The 20,464-nt window shown below is 48.7% G+C and overlaps 1 protein-coding gene across 1 annotated transcript in view; it reads left to right on the top strand.

Moving 5' to 3' along the window:
* WWC3 (WWC family member 3) overlaps nucleotides 1–20,464 on the top strand; it is a 112,362-nt gene that overhangs the window by 40,051 nt on the left and 51,847 nt on the right. The window contains exons 2-5 of the mRNA XM_078065073.1: nucleotides 325–434; nucleotides 5,428–5,631; nucleotides 15,508–15,584; nucleotides 16,847–16,926. Coding sequence (XP_077921199.1) covers nucleotides 325–434; nucleotides 5,428–5,631; nucleotides 15,508–15,584; nucleotides 16,847–16,926 — 471 coding nt within the window. The remainder of the gene's footprint in view (nucleotides 1–324; nucleotides 435–5,427; nucleotides 5,632–15,507; nucleotides 15,585–16,846; nucleotides 16,927–20,464) is intronic.

Raw genomic sequence — 20,464 nt, 5'->3', positions numbered from 1 at the left:
GGAGGTTCCAGTGTCATGACCTCATTAAGCATAGGAAGAAGATGCTCGTTTTACCTGTTTTGTAACTGTCCATATCTATTTTCGCTGCTATTTAAAGTTGCACTTTGACATAGGAATGCTTTTAACTGCGAGGGTACTGATATTGTTGCTGCATATTATTCAGGCAAAGCCGGTGAATTAATTTCCCGACTAAATAGTTGGAGCAGAAGCAGTCAATTAGATGAGATAATATCTAATTTTGTATTAAGACCTAATTCTAGAGTCGATTCAGCAAACTTAACAAAATTGACCTTTCAGATTTGCTTTCCTAATTTTATTTTGCAGGATAACAAAGCCATTGACCTTTGCCGATTGTGTTGGGGATGAACTTCCTTTAGGATGGGAGACTGTATACGATAAACAGATTGGGATTTATTACATGGACCACATAAATAGTAAGTAGACGCCCACATTTGAGTTACTATATGGGAATGAGTTAAGAACTCTCTCTGTAGAGCTGAGGCAGTCGTTACTATCCAATGCAGCATTCAGCTGGATTTTATAAATGTAACCTGAGGTTGTCGTTTGTGGAGTTCTACAAAAAGCAAAGCCGTTGTGTGGCTCCTTTGCTTGTGTGTTGCCCAGGATTGCACGGGATATGTTTAATGGACGGTTTTAATGCCTAATAAAGGGAATACATTTCCCAGGCAGTGTGGAAATAGAAATATCTTTCATAATGAGAAGGTTGTTTATTACAAAGTGGAGCTTGCAAGTTCTTGGAACAATAAATGTCCAAGTGATTACCTTAACTTCATTTTGTCTTACACATTCAGTTTCAGCTTCGATATACCAGGCCTTTGTGATCTTTGTGAAGGGAGAAAACTGTGTAAAGACTACAGCTCGAATAATACAGTGGGTCCCTGAAGCACACCAGCTTTCTTGGAAGAATTGGGTAGAGCCGTGGCTCTCGACCAGGGCTAATCTTGCTTCCCAGGACCGCTTGGCAACGTCTGGAGGCATTTTCCGTTGTTGCGCCCGGGAGAGGAGCTAGTGGGCATCGAGCGGGCAGGGGCCAGGGCTGCTGCTGAACTTCGTGCGCTGCGCGGGACAGCCCGCCGCAGAACGCGCTGCGCCCCGAGTGGCCGTGGGGCCGACGCTGGCACAGCCCGGTTCACAGGCTCCATGCTGGTCTCTGCCCCTCACTCCTGGCTTGCCGCCCCTTCATCAGCCTTCCTCCATCTGGTCCCAGCGGGGGGCTCCACTTCTCTCTCAGATTCCCACTTTTGCACTCTCTCCCATTTTCATTCTAGCTACCCTCAGTGTTTCTGTCATTTAATCATTCTTCACTCCTGGGGACATGAAGCGTGGCTTCCCCTCGGCGGGTTTGCTGTCCTTCAGTGCATTAAGTGCGGGGGAGGCCAGGAGGGCCCGAGGCCGCACGATGCCGAGCCCGTGAGCGATCTGAAGCCCTTTGCTCACTCCGGTCCCGTGGCTCCTCACGTCCCCTTAGTGCGGTCGACCCAGGTTGGTGTCTTTGGGGCCGATTCCTGCATTGGCGCCTCCTGGCCAGCCTCCCGAGTCAGCATTCGGAAACCTGAATGGCGAGACTTCCTTTCTCAGTCCTGGGGCAGTGGACTTTCTGATACGCGGTGGTCAGCCTTGCACTTGATTGCAACCCTTACCCGAAGACTGGGCAGTGGGGAGAGGAACTGCCCTGGCTCATCTGCCCTCCCAGGCAGTTATCTAAGGGGCAGGAGGGCTTCTGGGTAAATCCACCAGCCACCGGACAGAGAGCGGTGCTTAGTGAGGCTCCCGGAGGGCAGCCCTCCCTGAAGCCCCAGCTGACCTGGTGCCTCACGACGGTGGGTGTTCGAGGTGTCTTGCTGTCTGGGCCTCCCTTCCCGGCTGCTGGTGGGCCGCCCCCGCAGGTGAGGGCTGCTGCCCCATGAGCCTGGGCACATGTGCACCGGGCCTTCATCAGCAGTCTTTGGCCTCTCCGAGCCCAGGTGGTATTACTGAATGGCAGAGGCATCTGCCTTACCCAGCCTTTCTGGAAAGTCTGCCTGCCACTGAGGTCCTGGACCCGTTCTGGCTCGCCTCTCTTGTAAACCCAACATCCTCATCCCTCTGTGCCCCCTTCTTTGCTGTGGGCGTTCTCGCTCACCTGCTCGCTGTCACAGGGAATGTTTGAGAGCACCTCTCTGTGCTGGCCACTCTTTGGGCTCTGAGGACGCAGGGAAGTGAGACCCAGTGTCTACCCTCAAGGATTCCTCATGACACTCTAGACATGGCCATGAACCCAAAAACTGAGTAGCCACCAAGGACTTTCTTCTAGCCACTGAGTATAAGTGGGATGACTCAGCACTGTGGGTGATGAAGACATCAGAGAACCCAACTTTTTTTTTTTTTTCCAGGAACAGGAAAGGTTATTATTGTTGTAATATAATGTACATGGAGGCCAAACACTGCGTTCCGGAAAACTTTCTCCTGAGAACCCAAGGCTTCATAGCACACCTCTAAAACTCTTTAAAGGCATGGAACCTGAGGAGTCAGATATTAAATTGGAACCGTGCAGGTCAACCAGAGGGACCCGGGTTGACCGCCTTCGAGGCCCCCAAGAGCGTCTGGTGTGCTGGGCAGAGTGTGGGCCATGGCCGCGGGCCACGGCGGTCCTCAGTGCTGTGGACACAGCCGTGACTCTGCCCCGCCCCAGGCCCACGGAATGTGAACTCCGGGCTAGCTCAGGACCCTGATTTTTGTTGTTGTATTTGGTTTCTTATTTCCTGGTGTGAGCTCTTGAGGCCTGGAGGGGCTTTCCAGTAGGGGCCTGGGGTGGCACTGTGAAGGGGGGTAGGGGATATTGGCGGAAGGCGGTTTAAACGGAGAACTTCCTTGAAACATCCTAGCAAGCACTTGTGTGTGTGTATGTGTGTGTGTGTGTGTGTGTGTGTGTGTGTGTGTGTGTCTGTGGTAAGGTAAACATGACATGACATTTACTTTTTCAACCATTTTGAGGTGAAATCCACAGAACATAAAATTAACCATTTTCAAGTATAGAGTTTGGGGACATTTGGTGTGTTCTGCGTTGTACAGCCACCACCTCTGTCTGGTTCCAGAACATTTCATCACCCCAAAGTCAAACGTGGAACCCATGAGCCGTCACTCCCCATTCCCCCTCCAGCCTCCCAGCCCCCGGCCACCATGAAATCTCCTTTCTGTCTCTGAATTTGCCTCTTCTGGACATTTCATATAGACGGAATCATACACTCTGTGGCCTTTTGTGTCCGACCTCTTACACTCAGTATGACGTGTGTGAGGTTCATCCGTGTCGTAGCATGAAGCGGCACTTCGTTCCTTGTTACGGCGGAATAACCTGCCATTGTGCGGATAGACCACGTTTTATTTATCCACTCATCAGATGCTGGAATTAAGGCTGTTTCCACCTTTTGGCTGTCGTTACAGTCCTGGCCAAGCACACTTAATTAAATTTATTTATTTATTTATTAAGATCTAATTGGCTTTATGAAACGATTTGTGAGTCAGGTAGCATCCCAACTAGCAAATAGAGGAGAGCTCCCCAGGTACATTTTAAAAGAGTTATTTTGCTTGCTTGCTTGCTTCCTATTTTTTCAAATTTTTATTTAAATTCTAGTTAGTTAACATATGGTGTATTGCATATTTATTTAGAATTTGGGTTGGGGGAATTTTGCCAGCACTTCTCTGAGCTCTCCCTTACTTTTGCATGTATTTACCAATATGTCATCGTTAAAACAGCCACCACAGCCCGGGGTCTCAAAGTTAGGAACAGGGACACGGCTTTGCATTTTTTACTTAATGGAGGCAACACTTATGTTGAAATGTCCCTTAGGAGATCTGTCGCAGTGAAGGAGGGGAGCCTTCTCCGAGTCTGGGTGTCTGGCCCGTTTGCTCAGTCTGCCTCCTCAGTCTCAGGATCAGCTTTTGGGAGTGTCGTCCTCTGCCTGCAGAGCCGACTGCCCCGTCCGTTCCGCATTCAGTGAGCTTGCATTCAACAGTTGCCGATGGCTTCTGGCTTTCGGATGACTGAAAGCTCCTGAGACTAGAACGCCGACTGAGGCCGCGTGCCTGCCTTTGAGGGGCTTGCAGTTTAGTAGGAGGGAAACAGAAACATGGAAGCAGTTAGGCGCCCAGCGGCAAGAACTGCAGTCCTCCGCATGGCACAGAGGCGTATGTGCTTGCAGGGGCCGAGGAGGCTTCACAAAGGAGCTGCTTTCAGAAAGAGACTTGGAAGGTGGTAGGGTTTCCTGGTGGGCAGAAAGGACAGAAGCTGCAGCACTTTGGAAAAATTCATCCTGGGGAAAGGACAGAAGGTAGAAATGAAGCTGGTGAGTTAGTCTCGGGACTCCGACATCATGCGGAGGATATTGCTTTAATAAAAGATACTCATGTGCTAAAGAATTGCAAGCAGAGTTAGGAAGGCGACTTTGGTGAGCGCACTGAGCATGGCCTTTGGTGGGATAAGGCAGGAAGCCTGCGTGGTTTTGGAGAGGTGTCATGAGGATCCGAGCGAACTCAGGGGAGAGGGAGTGAAGGGTGTGTCGCCAGTCATTATTATATCTAGGGGCAGGAATCACCAGTTCTTGATGACCCATGGAATATTCTGGGTGAGGGAGAAGAGCAGGCACTCTCTGGGGATGAACCCCAGGTTGGCTGAGTGGGTAGATCCAGATGATGCCGCTCACTTCGAGAGGCGAGGCAGAAGGATAAGCATGTGCTTGCTTGCGGTGTCACTATTTGCTTCCGGTTTCGGTAGTAAAAGGACGCTGTGTGAGAATGAGTTCTGCTTTGGACGAACGACCTAGAATTACTCTGGGTCCTTCCAGGGGGAGATGTGTGTAGGGGGCAGTTGGAAGGAAAATGGGAGCCCAGGAGAGAGGCTGGAGCCAGAGGGAGGCATGAGCCTCCCTTGTAGAGTGAGGAAGCCGGAGTGGAAAAGGGGAGAATTTATAGGTGGGAGGAGGTGAGGAAGGTCACAAACATCGCAGAAGGGCTGCAGGTGTGGTGTGGAGGCAAGGGGGAGGGGAGCAAGCTGGATCAGAGGGGCATCCCAAGCCAAAGAAGTCTGCGAGAAGAAGGTTGGAAATAGCCGTTAGTTTGACGGTGATGAGCTCATTTGGTTTCATCTCCGCCAGTGTTTATTCACGGTGTGAAAAATTGTGTGGTATCGTCTTCTGCCCCCCCCCCCCCCAGCCAACCTTTTCATGTCCGTAGAGTTTTCTTCTCGTCTCAACTGTGGGTATGTGAACAGAAGGTGTTCTGCGCTATAGGAAGTTTTGTTATGTAGATGCTTCCATAATGTGCATCCTGGCAGTTAATTTTCACATCGACCAGTTGCATGACTGCATGACTGTTGGTCGGCCTAAAGATTTTACTCTTAAGTCACTTACGTTCTCACCCTTTCCATTTCAGAGCTTACCCAGATTGAGGATCCCAGAGAACAGTGGCGGCGAGAGCAGGAACGGATGCTGAAGGAGTATTTGATCGTAGCCCAGGAGGCTCTCAACGCCAAGAAAGAAATCTACCAGATTAAGCAGCAGCGGTTCGAGCTGGCTCAGGAGGAGTACCAGCAGCTGCACAGAATGTGTGAGGACGACAACCGCTCCTACACCGGCTGTGAGTCACCGCCGCCGGGGCTCACGTGCGGGACTTGAGAAGCCCCCTCTGCACTAGGTTACCCGCAGGCCCCGACCTTGACTCGGGCAAGCCCGCTCCCTAGACTTCCTCAGCACATCCTGCTAGGGAGTCAGGGTTGTGCTCTGCAGTCAGGCAGAGCCCGCAGCCACCGCTTAGCGACGGTTTCTCAAGTGCCTGCCTTGTGCCGGGGCCCGGGATACGGTGGAGCCCGGGAACGCAGAGGTCCCTGCCCCCGAGACCTGCCGTGCAGGTGGGGAAGGGAGAAAATAGGCGAGTTTCCGGTAGCGACACGAAACCACCTCACGTGTCGTGTTTGTCAGTGCGGAAAGGGGCTTCCCCCAGAGATCTCTGCCGTGAAGAGATCACCTTGGGAAGGTCACACAGCGGCTTCGGTGATCCTGCCTCCTGCCTGGAGAGATTCGGGAGCCGTCGCCCGTGTCGAGCACCTGTTTCTTTGTAGAGTCCTTTGTGGGGCAGTCTGCTGAAGGTGGAGGAACTCAGTGTAACCCAGGGGGCCGGGGGCTGCTCTTCCCCCACCCTCAGTGAGACGGACGCACACTGATGTTCGCAGAGGGAATCCCTCTTAGTTTTCGAGGCTGCTGGACGTGGGCCCCCATTTCATTAGTACTCAGCAGATGCTCAGGTGTTCAAGGAAGCCGGTCCAGTCTCAGCAACCAGAGCATGTTGTTACTGACACGGTCGGTCATCGCTGGAGCCTGTCCCCTCCCAGCAAGAGTTGCCAGACCGAACAGCCCATCACAGGTGCACAGGGCCGGGAGTGTTGTGGGTGCCAGTGAGCTTGGGAAGAACGTGTGGAAGTGCTGCTGCTACTAGCTGAGACACGGAGGGCCTTACCCGTGACGTGACTGCCACATTGCCGGGTATTTGGCTCTGGCGACACAGCCTTGAGCGTTAAAGACACGGTCAGAGCTTTATTCTGGGTTGCAAGTCAGAATGGAGTTACGGCCAGGGGGCCAGAGGTCTTTCTTCCTGCAACTGCTGTGGAAGGTGAATAGGCCTCACAAGCTGTGGGGAGGAGAGGGGTGGGGTGTCCGCTCTGGGACAGGAATTGAAGAGAGGTCTGCATCGCGTTCCCTGAGAGAAGGTCAGGACTCGGGCTTAACGGTTGTTTCCAGGTCGTCTTATCTCTTGTTCTTCAAATATCATTATCTGCGAGATTTTTTTTTGGTTTTTGGTTTTTGTTTTAACTATCCGTCAGAATGCAGTGGTCAGCCCAGTGCTAATTTTTAGAGGCAGGTTTCTTATCTCCAGAGTTTCTTTTTTTATAATGTCTTCCTCTGATTTTGGTATCAGGCCTCACAGAATGAAATGGGAAGCGTTCCCTCCTCTTCTCTTCTCTTCTCTTCTCAGAGTTTGTGTGGGATTGGTATTTGATAGAACGTGATAGAATTCACCAGAAAAGCCATCTGGACCTGAGTTCATTGTGGGAATGTTTGCAGCTATAAATTCAGTATCTTTAATAGATACAAGGCTATTCAGATGTTCTGTTTCTTCTTGAATCAATTGTGGTATTTATGTGTTTCAAAGAATTTGTTTATTTCATCTAATCTAAAAGTCAGTAAACTTTTTTTTATCAAGGATTAGATAGTAAATACTTTAGGCTTTGTGGGCCATATGGTCTCGTTGCAACTACTCAACCTGTCTTTATAGTGCAAAAGCAGCTAGGGACAATACATAAACCAATGTGTGTGGCTTGCTCTGAGAAAAGTGTAAACACAGGTAACAAGCTTGATTCGGCCTGCAGGGAATTTGCCAACTGCTGATCTAAGTTGTCAAGTTTATAAAGCTGTTTGTAGAATTCCCTTACCATTTTCTTAATATCTAGACACTCCGAAGTGGTGTCCTTTCATTCCTGATATTAATAATTTGTGTCTTTTTTTTTTTAAATCAGTGTAGCTAAACTTTCATTGATTGTATTTATCTTTACAATAAACTGGCTTTTGGGTTGTTTTTTTTTTTTTCTTTTCCTGTTTCTTGTCCGTTTCTATTTTATTGGTTTCTCCTCTTTATTATTTTCTTCCTGCTTCTTAGTTTGGCTTTACTCTGTTCTTCCTTTCCTAGCTTCCTAAAGTAGAAACTTAGATCATTGATTTGAGAGCTTTCTTACTTTCTCACATGACCTCTAAAGGTATGAATTCTTCATTAAGTGCAACTTTAACTACATGCCACAAATGTTGGTATTTTTTCAGTCATTTCAGAATGGTTTCTCATGTCCTTTGTAGTTTCTTTTTTGACCCAGGGGTTCTTTAAAAGTCAGTTATTGACACTTGTTAAAGATGTCATGTTGTTGATTTCTAATTGAATTCCATTGTGGTCAGAAACTACACATGTAAGATTTCAGTCTTTGGGATTCTACTGAGATGACTTATGGCCCAGCATATGGTCTCTCTCAGTGGCCTCATAGCGTTAGAAGCCCATGGACTTGGTACTTCCGAGGTCACACCTAGCTGCAGCGGAGGCTTAGAACTGTTTCTGAGAGCGTAGGGTTAGCGATTGGAAGCCTTTTAGAAAAGTGACTTGATAGAAGCTAGGTTGAACCATATGAAGTTGTTGTTTTTGTAGCTTAAAAAGGGCTGAATATTGGCAGTCTCATATGATTCAACCTAATAGAATGTTTCTTCCCAGTAGCCTTTAGGGACCTTATCTGTCCCCTAGTTGGGTTTGGTTAAGTCTCCAAAGGCTCTCCAGTCAGTTCTTCTAATAAGAATGGAATGGGAGAAAGACATATCAGAAAAATTTGGCAGGAAGTTTCTTGCCAGTGATTGAAAAAGAAAAATTGCCTCAAGGGAAGATTGCCTACTACCCATGCCTCCAAGACTTCGGCTGCAGTGAAGGTGGGGGCTGGGGACCTGAGCCCTTGCGGATGCAGGGTTAGGACGACCATCGAGCACCCTGTTGGATTCCACACCCAGCCCTGGGGGAAGCAAGAGAGGAGGAGTCCCAGGGCAAAGCTGAGCACGCAGATGAAGAGCACTGAGAACTTGTAGTCCTTTAATGCTGGGACATCCCTCAGCATCAGAGTTTGTATTTCCATGGGCTTTTCTCTCCCTTGACATTTGGGCAAGTAGGGAATTGCACTCAGTTATATTCCTTCCTGTGCTCCGTAGAATTTTATGACTGCCCAGTAAAAAAACAATACTCAAGATGCTGTCCTGAGTGGTGCATGAGGAAACCTTTAGTAGAGGAAGCAGATGACTCTGTAGTGTTGACTTGAGATTCTGACACGCTCATCAGAATTCCGACCTGCTAGAAGTGTCTATGTAGACGCAGTCTCTGCATCCACTTGTGGAAGTGGCCTCGGGGGCCACATTGGGCCTGCCTGTTTTCATGAAGGGCTGGAGATGCCAGTGGATTTTGCCAGGGCCTCTTGGCTCATCTGGGAAAAGACTCAGAATGGAATCTAGGACTTAATCTAAGTGCTTTACCAGGTTGCTGCTGTCTCTGGGGTTCTAACCAAGTTCTTTTCAGCTTGCCATTTAACCTGAACTACCAATTACGGTGAGGAAAACTCTTTTAGATGACTCAAAGGAATTCTCTCTGGCCACGCCGGTCTCACACAGCCCAGATTGCTGTCAGGGCTAGTCGTCTAAAGCAGGGAGGCGTCTCCGTGCTCTCGTACTGGGAACAGAATAACATCTGGACTTATTTCTCATTACTTCCTTCATCGGCAATGACATGAAGGGAAAAGAGCCAGTATTCAGTGGGCTAGTGTTATTATCTCTGCATTGTTGGGATTGCAACCTTCTGATGTACATGACGCTGTCTTTGTTGTACACATGAGAAACGATACTGGGAAGGCTAAGTTACTTCTTCAAGTTTACATAGCCGGTAAATGGTAGAACTTGGACTTGAACCGAGATCTGTTTGTATATGTGGCCTTCGGTGCCTTGTACTGTTTCCTAGACATGGGAGAGGCAGCGCAGAAGAGCTAATCGTGCTTTTGAAACACCTTGCCCTCTCATTGTTCAAGTTATCTGGAAATAAAGACCGATTATAAATGGACAAGTCATCTGGCAATTTTGCAACACTAGAAGGGGCAAATGGAAGGCAGAGCACCATCTGCTTCTTGGCTTTCTTGTGGCCCATGGTAGGACTGCCAAACTATTCATTTCATTTCCAACAGATACTTATTTAGCACCTGCTGTTGGTAAATACTAAATGTTGGGGACACGATTTATCCCTAATGGCGGATGGTGGGGAAAATAAGGCAATGATGGTGAACAGAGGAATTAACTAAAACAGCCATTTTTAATATTGGAGCAGAAGGGTACGGAGGAGGGTAGGAGTAAGGGAGGTGCATTTCTGCCACACCCTTCACAGATTTCTCCCTGAGTTCTGGAAATCACCAGAATAAAACTCCATTCACTGGAGAGAAGAGATTTTGTGTCAATATTGGGCCATCTGGTATCTTAAGAATATCCAAGCCTTGACCTTTTTTTGTCCCTGAGCAAAACAGATCCAGATGCTGGCTGGATTTGAGCGTACATGTCCCCGTGAGACTAAGAACCCTACTCTGCTTTATTTCTGGGGGCTGCTCGGTACCCAGGCCTATTTTATGCTCCGTAGAGCGCGGGGCAGGAGCTGCTCAGCTGCTACTTCTCTGCAGCTCCGTGTTGTAGTTTTCTCCTACTTTCTTCACGTGTTGTGTTGTGTTGCTGGCAAAGGAGTTTTATTAAAATTGTTGTAGTGAAGGAATTTCTTGCAGCCTTCAGGATCACTACAAAAATTGAAAAGTGAAAGTACTACCTGACAATTGGAGACCTTTGTGTTTCTTGACTTGGGTGGTTACATTTGTATTTGCTTTGCATTAAGTCACTGTTTTGTACACTTTGCTTCATTAACTTGTTAACATTGCTCATATCTAGCGGTGGAAAGAGGGAGGTCTTTTTCTTTTTTTAAATTTACTTTAAAATTTGTCTCCAGTTGCATGCATTTATTTCATACAGTGAGCGTAATTCTCTCTGGGTGAAGAATGAATTGATTCCTCATCTAGAAGAAGATGCCCTGCTTTCTTCATTGTAATGTGTTCTTCTCTTTGCCTTTTCCACTGAATACGTTTGTTATGTCGGAAGCTTTTATTCTGGAGCTAATCGTTCGGTCTTCCTGAGAAACTTTAGCTTCCGGATGCATTCGGATGAAGTATATGACCATTTGCAGGGTAAATTATAGTCTAATCCACAGGTCAGCAAATTATGTATGGCCTTTGGGCTGACTCTTGTCCACCCTGGCTGTTTATAAATAAAGTGTTATTAGAACACAGCCACATCCACTCACTTACCTATTGTCTGTGGTAGCTACAACAGAGTTGAGGAGTTGAGACAGAGACCATATGGCCCACAACACCAAAAGTATTTACTATCCGGCCTTTTGCAGAAAAAGTTTCCCAACCCCTGGTCTACACCAATAGCTCCGAACCCTGGCTACAGGGTATAATCTCCTGAGGGGCTTTTAAAAGCTGCTGCCTGGGCCCCACTCCCAGAGATTTTGATCTGGTTGGTTTTGGGTGGGGCCAGACATTTGTTTGTAAAGCATCCCAGGTGATTCCCAGAGTTGGGAATCCAGCAGTCTAGATTGACTCGTGCTGGTCCCTTCCAGCAGCAGGCATATGACTTTGTTATCCTAGCTCCTAGGAACTACCGGAAGTCTGCACCAAAAGTATCTTTGGGTGGTTGGGAGAGTTGGCCTAATCTCCCGTGAGAAAGCGCTGACCCACCCTGAATTCCTGGGTTAGGTGGTGGTGAAGCTTGACCTTATCAGTTATCAGTTTTGCCAACATTCTTTCTGAGGCTTTAAGCCCATCCCACAAAGACTGTCTTCCACTGGTTATCCTGGAGAGGGTTTCTCCTCTACTGTCTAGGTTGGGATAATGGCCACAGCCCATCCGTTCAACCTTTTGTTTTCCTTCATGCAAGCATGTTGGAGCTGGCAGGAGAAAAATGGATCACGCAGCGTTTTTCACAGGTTATTAGTTGGTAAGACTCAATCTTGAAGGTGATTGCAGAGCATCCGTGTCTATTGAGAGATAATCCCCTAGTCCGCCCTAGAGAACATTTCTGAGAGAATGCTTGGTTTGAATTTGGTGGCATCTTGTGTTATTTCTCTAGGTCACCTCTGAGTGGGCTTGTTCGATTTTTTTCTTCCTTTGCTTATGGGGCCTTTAAAAAAACAAATGTCATGTCCTCTGTTGGCCTGGGTTATTTACATGCGTGCCTTTGTCGCTGCTCTGGTAATTAGTACCTGTCAGCATGGGAACTGTCAGGGCTTGCCGTCCTTTCTGCCAGAGTTCTCTTGGCTTCCTTGAGCACCGCCCTACGGTGCTGATGCCTGGAGGTGCACACTTGGTCCTAAGGAGCGGTCTGCCCAGAGCACGTCTTCCAAGAAGCGTGTCGTCCCCTCAGGTGATCTCAGGTTCTCACAGCACAGGTGGCCTGTGTGGAGCAGGGAAACAGGGAGGCAGAGACAGACAGACATACCAGCATACGTGTTTTCCCTTTCCAGTATGCCATAAAATCGAAATCCAACGTCAGTACTGGGGTCTGCAGCATCTAAGTGCTAAAAGCACAGGTCACTGACCTTCACCTGTTGGACAGCCGGCCCTGGGGAGCTGGAGGTCCATGCCTTCTCCCGCTGGGAAAGCTGATCTGATTGAAGAATCGTGGGCAGCTGGCCCACAGGAGCCCAAGTGTCAGACAGAAGTCCCTTTTTGACTGATGTAGATCGAGTCACTACAAACTTAGTCTCTGTCAAGTGGGGAAATGTAATCATCGTCTCTCACAAAGATTTTTTTAAAAGAGATTTATTTTACTTTAGAGAGAGAGAGAGAGTGAGCAAGCGCAGGCAGGGGGTGGGGTGGGACAGTCAGAGGGCGAGAGAGACAGAATCCCAAGCAGGCTCCATGCTGAGCACGGAGGCTGATGTGGGGCTCAATCCCACAACCCCGAGATCACGACCGAGCAAAATCAAGAGTCAGATGCCCAACCAACTGAGCCACACAGGCGCCCCACTCTCACACAGATTTTATGAGAATAGATGAAATAAATGTGAAAGGCACCTTCTAATAGCAAGGTCTAATAGTTTACGTTGCTGTGGTCCAGGTAGACCGTAACCTTGTTCTTACGTCCCCCAAAGTACTACCATATGCCTGAGTGGACTCCTTAAGCTGTTTAATAGTAGTGCCCACTCAAGTCTTCAAGAGAGAAGAAAGCTTTAGAGGTGAGAGTCTGATATTTATCATAAACCTTGAGATTGGAGACATGTCTTAACAGAGAAAGATCATTCTTTTTTTAAATGTTGTGGAGCGTGTGCCGTGAAAAATGGAGCCTGGAGTCCTGAGGTATTCCTTGGACTCCAGAGATGGGTTACATTGGACTTACTGGCAGATGTAAGGAACTAAGAGTTTGTCTTTATAAGTTGAATTATATTATTAAAAGTTATGCCAGTGTTCACAACTCTCCTTAGTATTTGAAGATAAATGCGCTCGCTGTTTTAGGTACTTGAGTTGCCTTTTCCCTCCTCCCAGTCCTTGAATTTTACAATTTTAGAGACTGTAGCAAAGCTAACCTGAATGCTACCTACATAAGTAAAACCTATTCTGTCATTAGGATGGTTTCAGCTGTAAGTAACGCAAAAGGCTAACTCCCATGGACCCGGACAAAGGGCATCTCTTGTCCCATAACTGAATCCTCCGGCAGTGGGCTGGATTCGGCGCTCAGTGAGGCCGTGGCTTATCAGGCTCCCTCCCCCTCCAGGACTGGGCACACGCCGAGTCTCCCAGGGGAGAGGTGCATACCCAACAAGCTCAGGGTCCCGTGAGTTAGGAAGGAGAACTGGGGGACAGGTTGCTGTGCGTTTGTCAAACTGTACCCTGTTATGTCAAGTCTCTCTGCTAATTTTCCCTATGAAATTGCGTAGGAGTTTTGTGGCGACGATTTCAGACCGTGGCTACTGCTGTTTAACATTGCAGTTAACTTCCCTGGACTTGGGTGATGGGGTTCCTTTCTTTCCCATATGGGAACAATCCCACGTGATAACTGTGGGCATTGTCTTCCTCAAATGCAGGGTGACACACAGGGAAGGGAGGAGTCCGCGAGCCCTGGGCTCATTGGCTTCTTATCTGGGTCCAAGTGGAAGTCCCCTCGGCTCGGGTCTGGGAAAGCTTTAAGTCCCAGGAGTTTAATGTGGAGATTTTACAGAAATGATTTCTGACTCTTAAGGGCTTTGTATAAGGTGTGGCTTTCAGTACTGATCTTAAATGAAGCCAAAGAGTCTGTGAAGATGCAAGTTGTAGGGTTTGGAAATAGTCTTCATCTGAGAAAGAATTCTATTTTAAAAATATCTTACTCCATGTCTTCGAGAGATTACGATTCTAAATATAAGAACATTTGAGATAAAGTTGGCAAATGCTTAGCTCCTCCAGATATTTATTTCTAGTAGATTCTGATGGTTTGAAATTCTGACTGATAGGGACTTCAGTAGTAAGTTTTTTATAGAACTGGTTTTTAAAGAGCTATCCGAACTGCTCAAGTTCACTTCGGATGTAGTTCTAGTTGAGGCTATTAAACAATCTTGCTGTGTAAGCCGCTTGATGACTTTGAGCCATCCTCTCTGTTACAGAGGCAGGAAATGATTTTGAGCTAGTTTCTAGCCGCTGGCACCTAGTTACCTGAATGACAGTCACCCTTCAGTAGCCAGATCAAAGGAGTCAAGGAAAGATGCTGGCACTGCAGATGGGTCTTCTGAGCACGTGAAGTTACTGTCAGTGACGCGGAGGCAGGTCACACCAGCGTGGGGGGGCCTCAGATGAAGACGGGAACGCCCCACCGGCTAGGGCGGGGCTAGACCACGTCAGTGCCGCACGCAAGCGGACGGCTTCCGCAGCGTAAGAGAGAGGAGACAGAAGCATCAGGAAAAAGCAGTGCAGGGAGGCGAGCAGGGCGGTAGCGATGGCAAGCAGCCGCTAAGGGCTCGAGCGGCCGGACCGCTGGCAGGGCTCTTGCCGTCTGGCGGGCTGTGCTCGGCACGCAGCTCGGCAGCCCTCCGCGTCGCGTTCGCCCCCACGTACCGACTGTTCGTACTCACCGTGCTGTGGCTCTTCGGGAGCTGGAGCCCCGCGTGCTGCGCTGTGGAAGGAAGCACTTAGCTGTGTGGTGGGTTCTAGCTAAACACGCAGCACGACACGCCGCGGGCAGAAGAGCGGCCGTGCGGCGATGCGGGGTGCCCCGAGTTCGCGACCCGCGAGAACAGCCGTTTCTCAAGCCCGCCAGATACCGACACGCTACTAACCAAGTCGTCTGTTTGCTTTTGTAAGTCTTTAGTAGTTGTTCCTTTCTTAGGTCCAAAATGGTTCATCTGGATAATATAGATATGAAGAAAATAGAAATAAAAGCTTCTGTGATGAAACCGTTGAGAATAACCACCGTTAACTTTTGGGTTCCGTCCTTCTGGTGGCACCCGTGTGTGTATGCATTTGCAAAGAAAGTCCAAATGGATTCACACCGTATGTACTATTTCCGTAGTAAGAGCAGTTTTCCATACCATAATCACCACCCCCCAACCCCGCCGAGTGTATCTGTGGTTTTTAACCCTAGTAATTTTGCAGTCGAGTTTTGGTTTACCGACAGCCATCTATTTTCTCGTGTGGAATCACGGAGAAAGGCCTCACGAAGAAATCAAACATCAAGATTTGAGGATGTGAGATGTTAATTCCTTAGGAGCCAGTGCCAACTTGTAAATCGGAGACTTAGAATTAATTATCGATTTTAGAAGTTCCTGTCTATGTGTATTTACTTATTTTAAAGGATCCATTATAAAATAAAATATTTTCCTTCTGTTTAGCCTTCTCTGGATATTCAGCAAATACAAAGTACGACCCATACCAAATTAAAGCAGAAATAGCAAGTCGTCGGGATAGGGTGAGTAAAATGAGTGCTTTCACAACTAGAAGCCCCGTATGTATTTCTATGTCCTGTTGCTTATCATAGGTCACTTAATGGCGGTCAGTGTGTCTGACACTCATATTTTGGTAAGATTTTCAATTTTGTGGATTATTATTACATTTGGTTTTACTCTTCACTTTTTTCTAAGAGGAGGGGGAAAGTTTTTTTTTTTTTTTAAGATTTTCTATTATTTATTTGAGAGAGAGAATGAGAGAGAGCACATGAGAGGGGGGAGGGTCAGAGGGAGAGGCAGACTCCCTGCCGAGCAGGGAGCCCAATGCGGGACTCGATCCTGGGACTCCAGGATCATAACCTGAGCCGAAGGCAGTTGCTTAACCAACTGAGCCCCCCAGGCGCCCGGGAAAGTTTCTTTTTGAAACCACAGCCCATCTAACAAAAAATCGCCTGTATCCCTCTGTGTTTTTCAGAGAGCTAGACTCCTCCCGCCCAGTTTGGAAAGATTTGGTGACTTTAGGCCCTGATCTCAAAGGACTGCTTCCCTTTATTAGTGGGATGGCAGCCTTGACCCTCGGCAGCTTTGGCATCTGCCGGTCTTCCCCGGTTGCTGTATTCCTAGGGAAATCCTTCCTGCAGTGGCATTTGACCAGACGGTTCTGATGCTCCTTCCCAGTGACACCGGAATTCGTTATGTGCCACCCCGTTTCATCCCTCAGTCCCTTATCTTGGTTGTGTGGGAAGGGGGACATCTTGGAAACGAAGCCGCCTCTTCTGGTGTGTCTCAGTGCAGGGGTTCTCAGGATCTAGCGCACCTGAGAGAAACACCTGCGGCGTTGACGAAACACGCGAACCGCCAGGCCCAGCCCCTGAGTCCTGACACAGGGCTGCAGTGGGTGCTCAATCTGTTGAAGTGAGCGCTCAGGGGATTGACTTTCCCTAGTGGGACAGCATGCTTTCAGCAACAGCACTTCACGTGTGGGATCTAAGTAGTAAGCAGAGGGAAGATGAAACGAGTATGGCGTAGTTTGCTGATTGGAATGTGTAAATCGCCACCTTGAGAAAGAAAGCAGTTGCCGGTTCCACAGAGGCAGGAACGTGTCAGTGATCTGGGATTCTTGTATCTAAGGAGACACTCCTTCCAGGATGGCTGCTGCGTATGCCCGAGGATGGAAATTCGTCGAGAGGATAGATGATCCAGTGGGTCGTGAGCCGATCAGGAACTTAGATGACACTGCTAACAACTGTAGAAGTCATTTTCACCGCACGTAATTTGTCTTTAGCTTTCCAGATTAAAACGAGAGCTGACCCAGATGAAGCAAGAACTGCAGTACAAGGAGAAGGGGGTGGAGACCCTGCAAGAGTGAGTTGCCCGTGATCCCGGAAGGGGCGCTTTTCCTGCGATTTCCTCTTGTGCTCACCTGTGTGGTGTCTGCGCATGTGTCCTCAGGCTGCGTGGGCGTTCCCTTTTATGCTTTATTTATGCTCCTTTCCCCCCAATCCTAAGCCTCAGAATCTTTCTTTTCCTTGAAGATACTTGGTTCCTTTAAGTGGAGCTACGTGGGAAACAAGACCTGTATTTTCTGTTTATGCACGTTCTCTGTAGCTGCACTGTCCAAGACGCACGTGGCTGTTTAAATGTGAACCCCAGTCTTGTTCGTTTTAGCCTCAAAATTGTTTATTCTAGAACTCAAATTTAAAATGAATTAAATTAATTGAAATGAAATAAAATTAAAAATTTAGAACCCCAGTTACATAGCCACATCCGAAATGCTCGGTTGTCACTGTGGCTAGTGTAGATTTTCTCTACCTTGGCACAATTGACGTTTTGGACCAGATGACTCTTCGTGCATCATAGGATGTTTAGCTCTGACCCCCTGGATGCCAGTAGTACCCTCTCACTTGTGACAGCCACAGCTCTCTCTAGATGTCAGATGTTTCCTGGAGGGCACATGAGCCCCAAGTTGAGAACCACTGGGCCAGTGGCCACTGCCGTGGACAGCACAGATACTTGGACATTCCCATCGTCACAGAACATCCTATTGGACAGTCTGGTCTATAAGTCTTCTTCCTGTTGGCATCTTTACAGTTAGAACTTTATCCCTACTAAGAGTTTGGGGTTGAATTTCTTTTTTGTGAGCAACATTAAGTCAGCAAATTCAGTGAACAAAAGTTATTTTATAAATGGTGATCTTACTCTTCCGAAAGAATTGATTTTCTTTTTTTTTTTTTTTTTTTAAGATTTTATTTTATTTATTTGAGAGAGAGAGCACAAGAGGGGGTGGGGTCAGAGGGAGAAGCAGACTCTCTGCCGAGCAGGGAGCCCGATGCAGGACTCGATCCCAGGACTCCGGGATCATGACCTGAGCCGAAGGCAGTTGCTTAACCAGCTGATCCACCCAGGCAGCCAAGAATTGATTTTCTCGAGCCATACCACCCTGAACACGCCCGATCTCGTCTGATCTCGGAAGCTAAGCAGGGTCGGGCCTGGTTAGTACTTGGATGAGAAAGGGTATCATATGCTTGTCGATCGGTCGAGAGTCCATTCTCTCTGGATTCAGAGCCTGGCTTCACTTGCTGAACTTGAGCATGCGCTTCATGAAACCTTCTGTGTCTACTTTTCTCATCAGTCAGTGGGGATGGGATGGTTTTAGCTAGGGCTGCTATGACAAAATCCCAGAGACCGGGGGGCTTAAACAGCAGACATTGACTTCTCACGGTTCTGGAGGCTAGAAGTCCAAAATCAAGGCACTGGCCAATTTGGTATCTGGCGAGGGCCTGCTTCCGGCCTCCTGGCCCTGTCTTCACGGACTGCTGGTGGGGAGCTCTGGGCTCCAGTGTCTCTTCCTTTTAAAGACACTCGCCCTGTCATGGGGACCCCACTCTCATGACCTCATCTAACTCTCATTGCCCCCCCCAAAAGGCCCCATCTCCATATACCATCACATTAGGAGGTAGGGCTCACCTTGTGAACTGTGGGGGGCCAGGCCCCTTCAGTCCAGAGCAGCGATCATTGGGCCAAATAGTCCGGAGGGCAGCACCAGAGCTTGCTGTAGTCAGCCTTCAGCAAGTGGCCGGGGTCCGTGTGCTTACTCTTCTCGGGAAGGGTGGGCAGCATGCCACTCTCTTGAATCCTGTGTGCACATGCAACACAGTGTGCCCCATGTGACCAAAGTATTGCTCTTTATAGGGAAGTGATACAAGAATGTCAGTGTTTGACAAGCATAATCATCTCAGCCTCATATAAAGGGTAATTACCGGGCATGTCAAACCCTGTTGTTTAATACTAGGTTGAGATTCACTTTCTTAATCATCCAGGATTGTTTTGGTTGATGATTTGTTTGCCCATTTTTATTTCAGGGCTTATCTATTAAGGACTTATAGGCACCAAGGGAGTCACAATAGAAAGGGGAGCTGGGTCCTGCCGAGGGGCACTTGGACTTGGCTCTCTCTGGCCCTGAGACCTTACCGTGCCCTCTGCAGGTCCCGCCACATGGTGGATTTTGGTAATCCCGTCCACATACTTAGTGTGACCTGGGGTCTTTTAACCCTACCGTCAGCTCTTTGCTTCTCTACCATTACCCAGCGGTGTGTGTGCACGTGCGTGTGCCCGCGCACTTTCTCCCGTGATTTCAGTCCATGACGGGGGTTCCTTTAATTAGTCCTGGTCAGTACAGCTTCTTTAAAAAGTTTCCCTTAGGCAAAGCAATCTTCTTTTTCAGTATCGGTCACTGGTTTTGTTGCTCATCTTGTCCGTCTGCCCCGGTGCTTCCCAGCACGCCGGTACACGTGCTGTACTTTTACCCCCATGGCCAGCCCACCTCCAGATGCTCATCTGCCTGCTAGGCTGCGTCCGTGTGTGCTGGGGCCACACTTCCCCGTGTCACTTCTGCTAAAGGGCCAGATACAAAGGAAGCAGAAGCATATCATTTAATTTGGGAGGTCTTCTAAAGTTACTAGGGCTGTCTGCTTGAATCGGAGATTGATTCCGTCCTTTCCTTTGGCCACACAGTAGCTTTCTCTCGTTACCAGGGAGAGCGGACACTTCCCAGGGTCTCCAGATCATATGACGTAACTGAATGCTAGGCATCGTGCGGGCTGCACATTCCAGGTGGGTCCCTTCTCCCTTGTAGAAGCTCTGGGGAAAGTGATGGAGGTTTGGGGCGGTTCAGGAACACTCTGAAGCCACACAGGACCCACGAGCCTCAGAAGGGAGCCCGGCCCAGCACCTTTCCCCGCCTGCTCTGGCTTTGGGAGCAAGATTGCTGGGCCCGGGGCCCATCCCTTTGGCCTCCGCCACTCTGGCCACGGCCGTTTCCTTATCTGAACACAGAGGGTCTCCCGCCCTGGCAACTGAAGGCTGGGGGCTAGAAAAGCAAAGGTGCTGGGGCTCAGGGGGCCGAGGAAACCCCTTGCCCTGGGCAGCTCTAGGAAGTCAGTTTATCGTTCGTAGTGGAACAAATTTAAGAAGAGGCAGAGGCGGCCTTGGTTTGTCCAGGTTTATGGGATGGGAGGCAGCCAGTGCAGGGAGAGCTCTGACTGGACCCCTGCAGGGGTAAACGTGTCCCTGCCCAGGGGACCGTTCTCCCTCCCTGCCAGAGCCTGTGGGGATGCCCGCCCTCCCCGGGGGAGGTCGAGGAGTGGCATGGGAGAAGGTTCTGGACCCAGCCTTGGTCCTGGGGGACTCACTGAAGCTTTCCAGCGAGAGCTGCCCCGAGAGGCAGTGTTTAACCGGCTGTTTAACTGTATGCGCTCACTCTGTCCTCCCAGGAAGGAGACAAAACAGGGGCACACATGCCATGCTTAAAATTCTTGGCAAGTAAAAAATAATCTCGTAACCTTCCCCTGAATGACACAGGCTATCTAGGAGACGAAAACAGCCTCATTATTTTTCTGGTATT

Source organism: Halichoerus grypus, chromosome X, assembly GCF_964656455.1.
Source record: "Halichoerus grypus chromosome X, mHalGry1.hap1.1, whole genome shotgun sequence".
Classification (NCBI taxonomy): Eukaryota; Metazoa; Chordata; class Mammalia; order Carnivora; family Phocidae; genus Halichoerus; species Halichoerus grypus.
The sequence above is the reverse complement of the archived record's forward strand: the minus strand, read 5'-3'. Positions and strand labels throughout refer to the sequence as shown.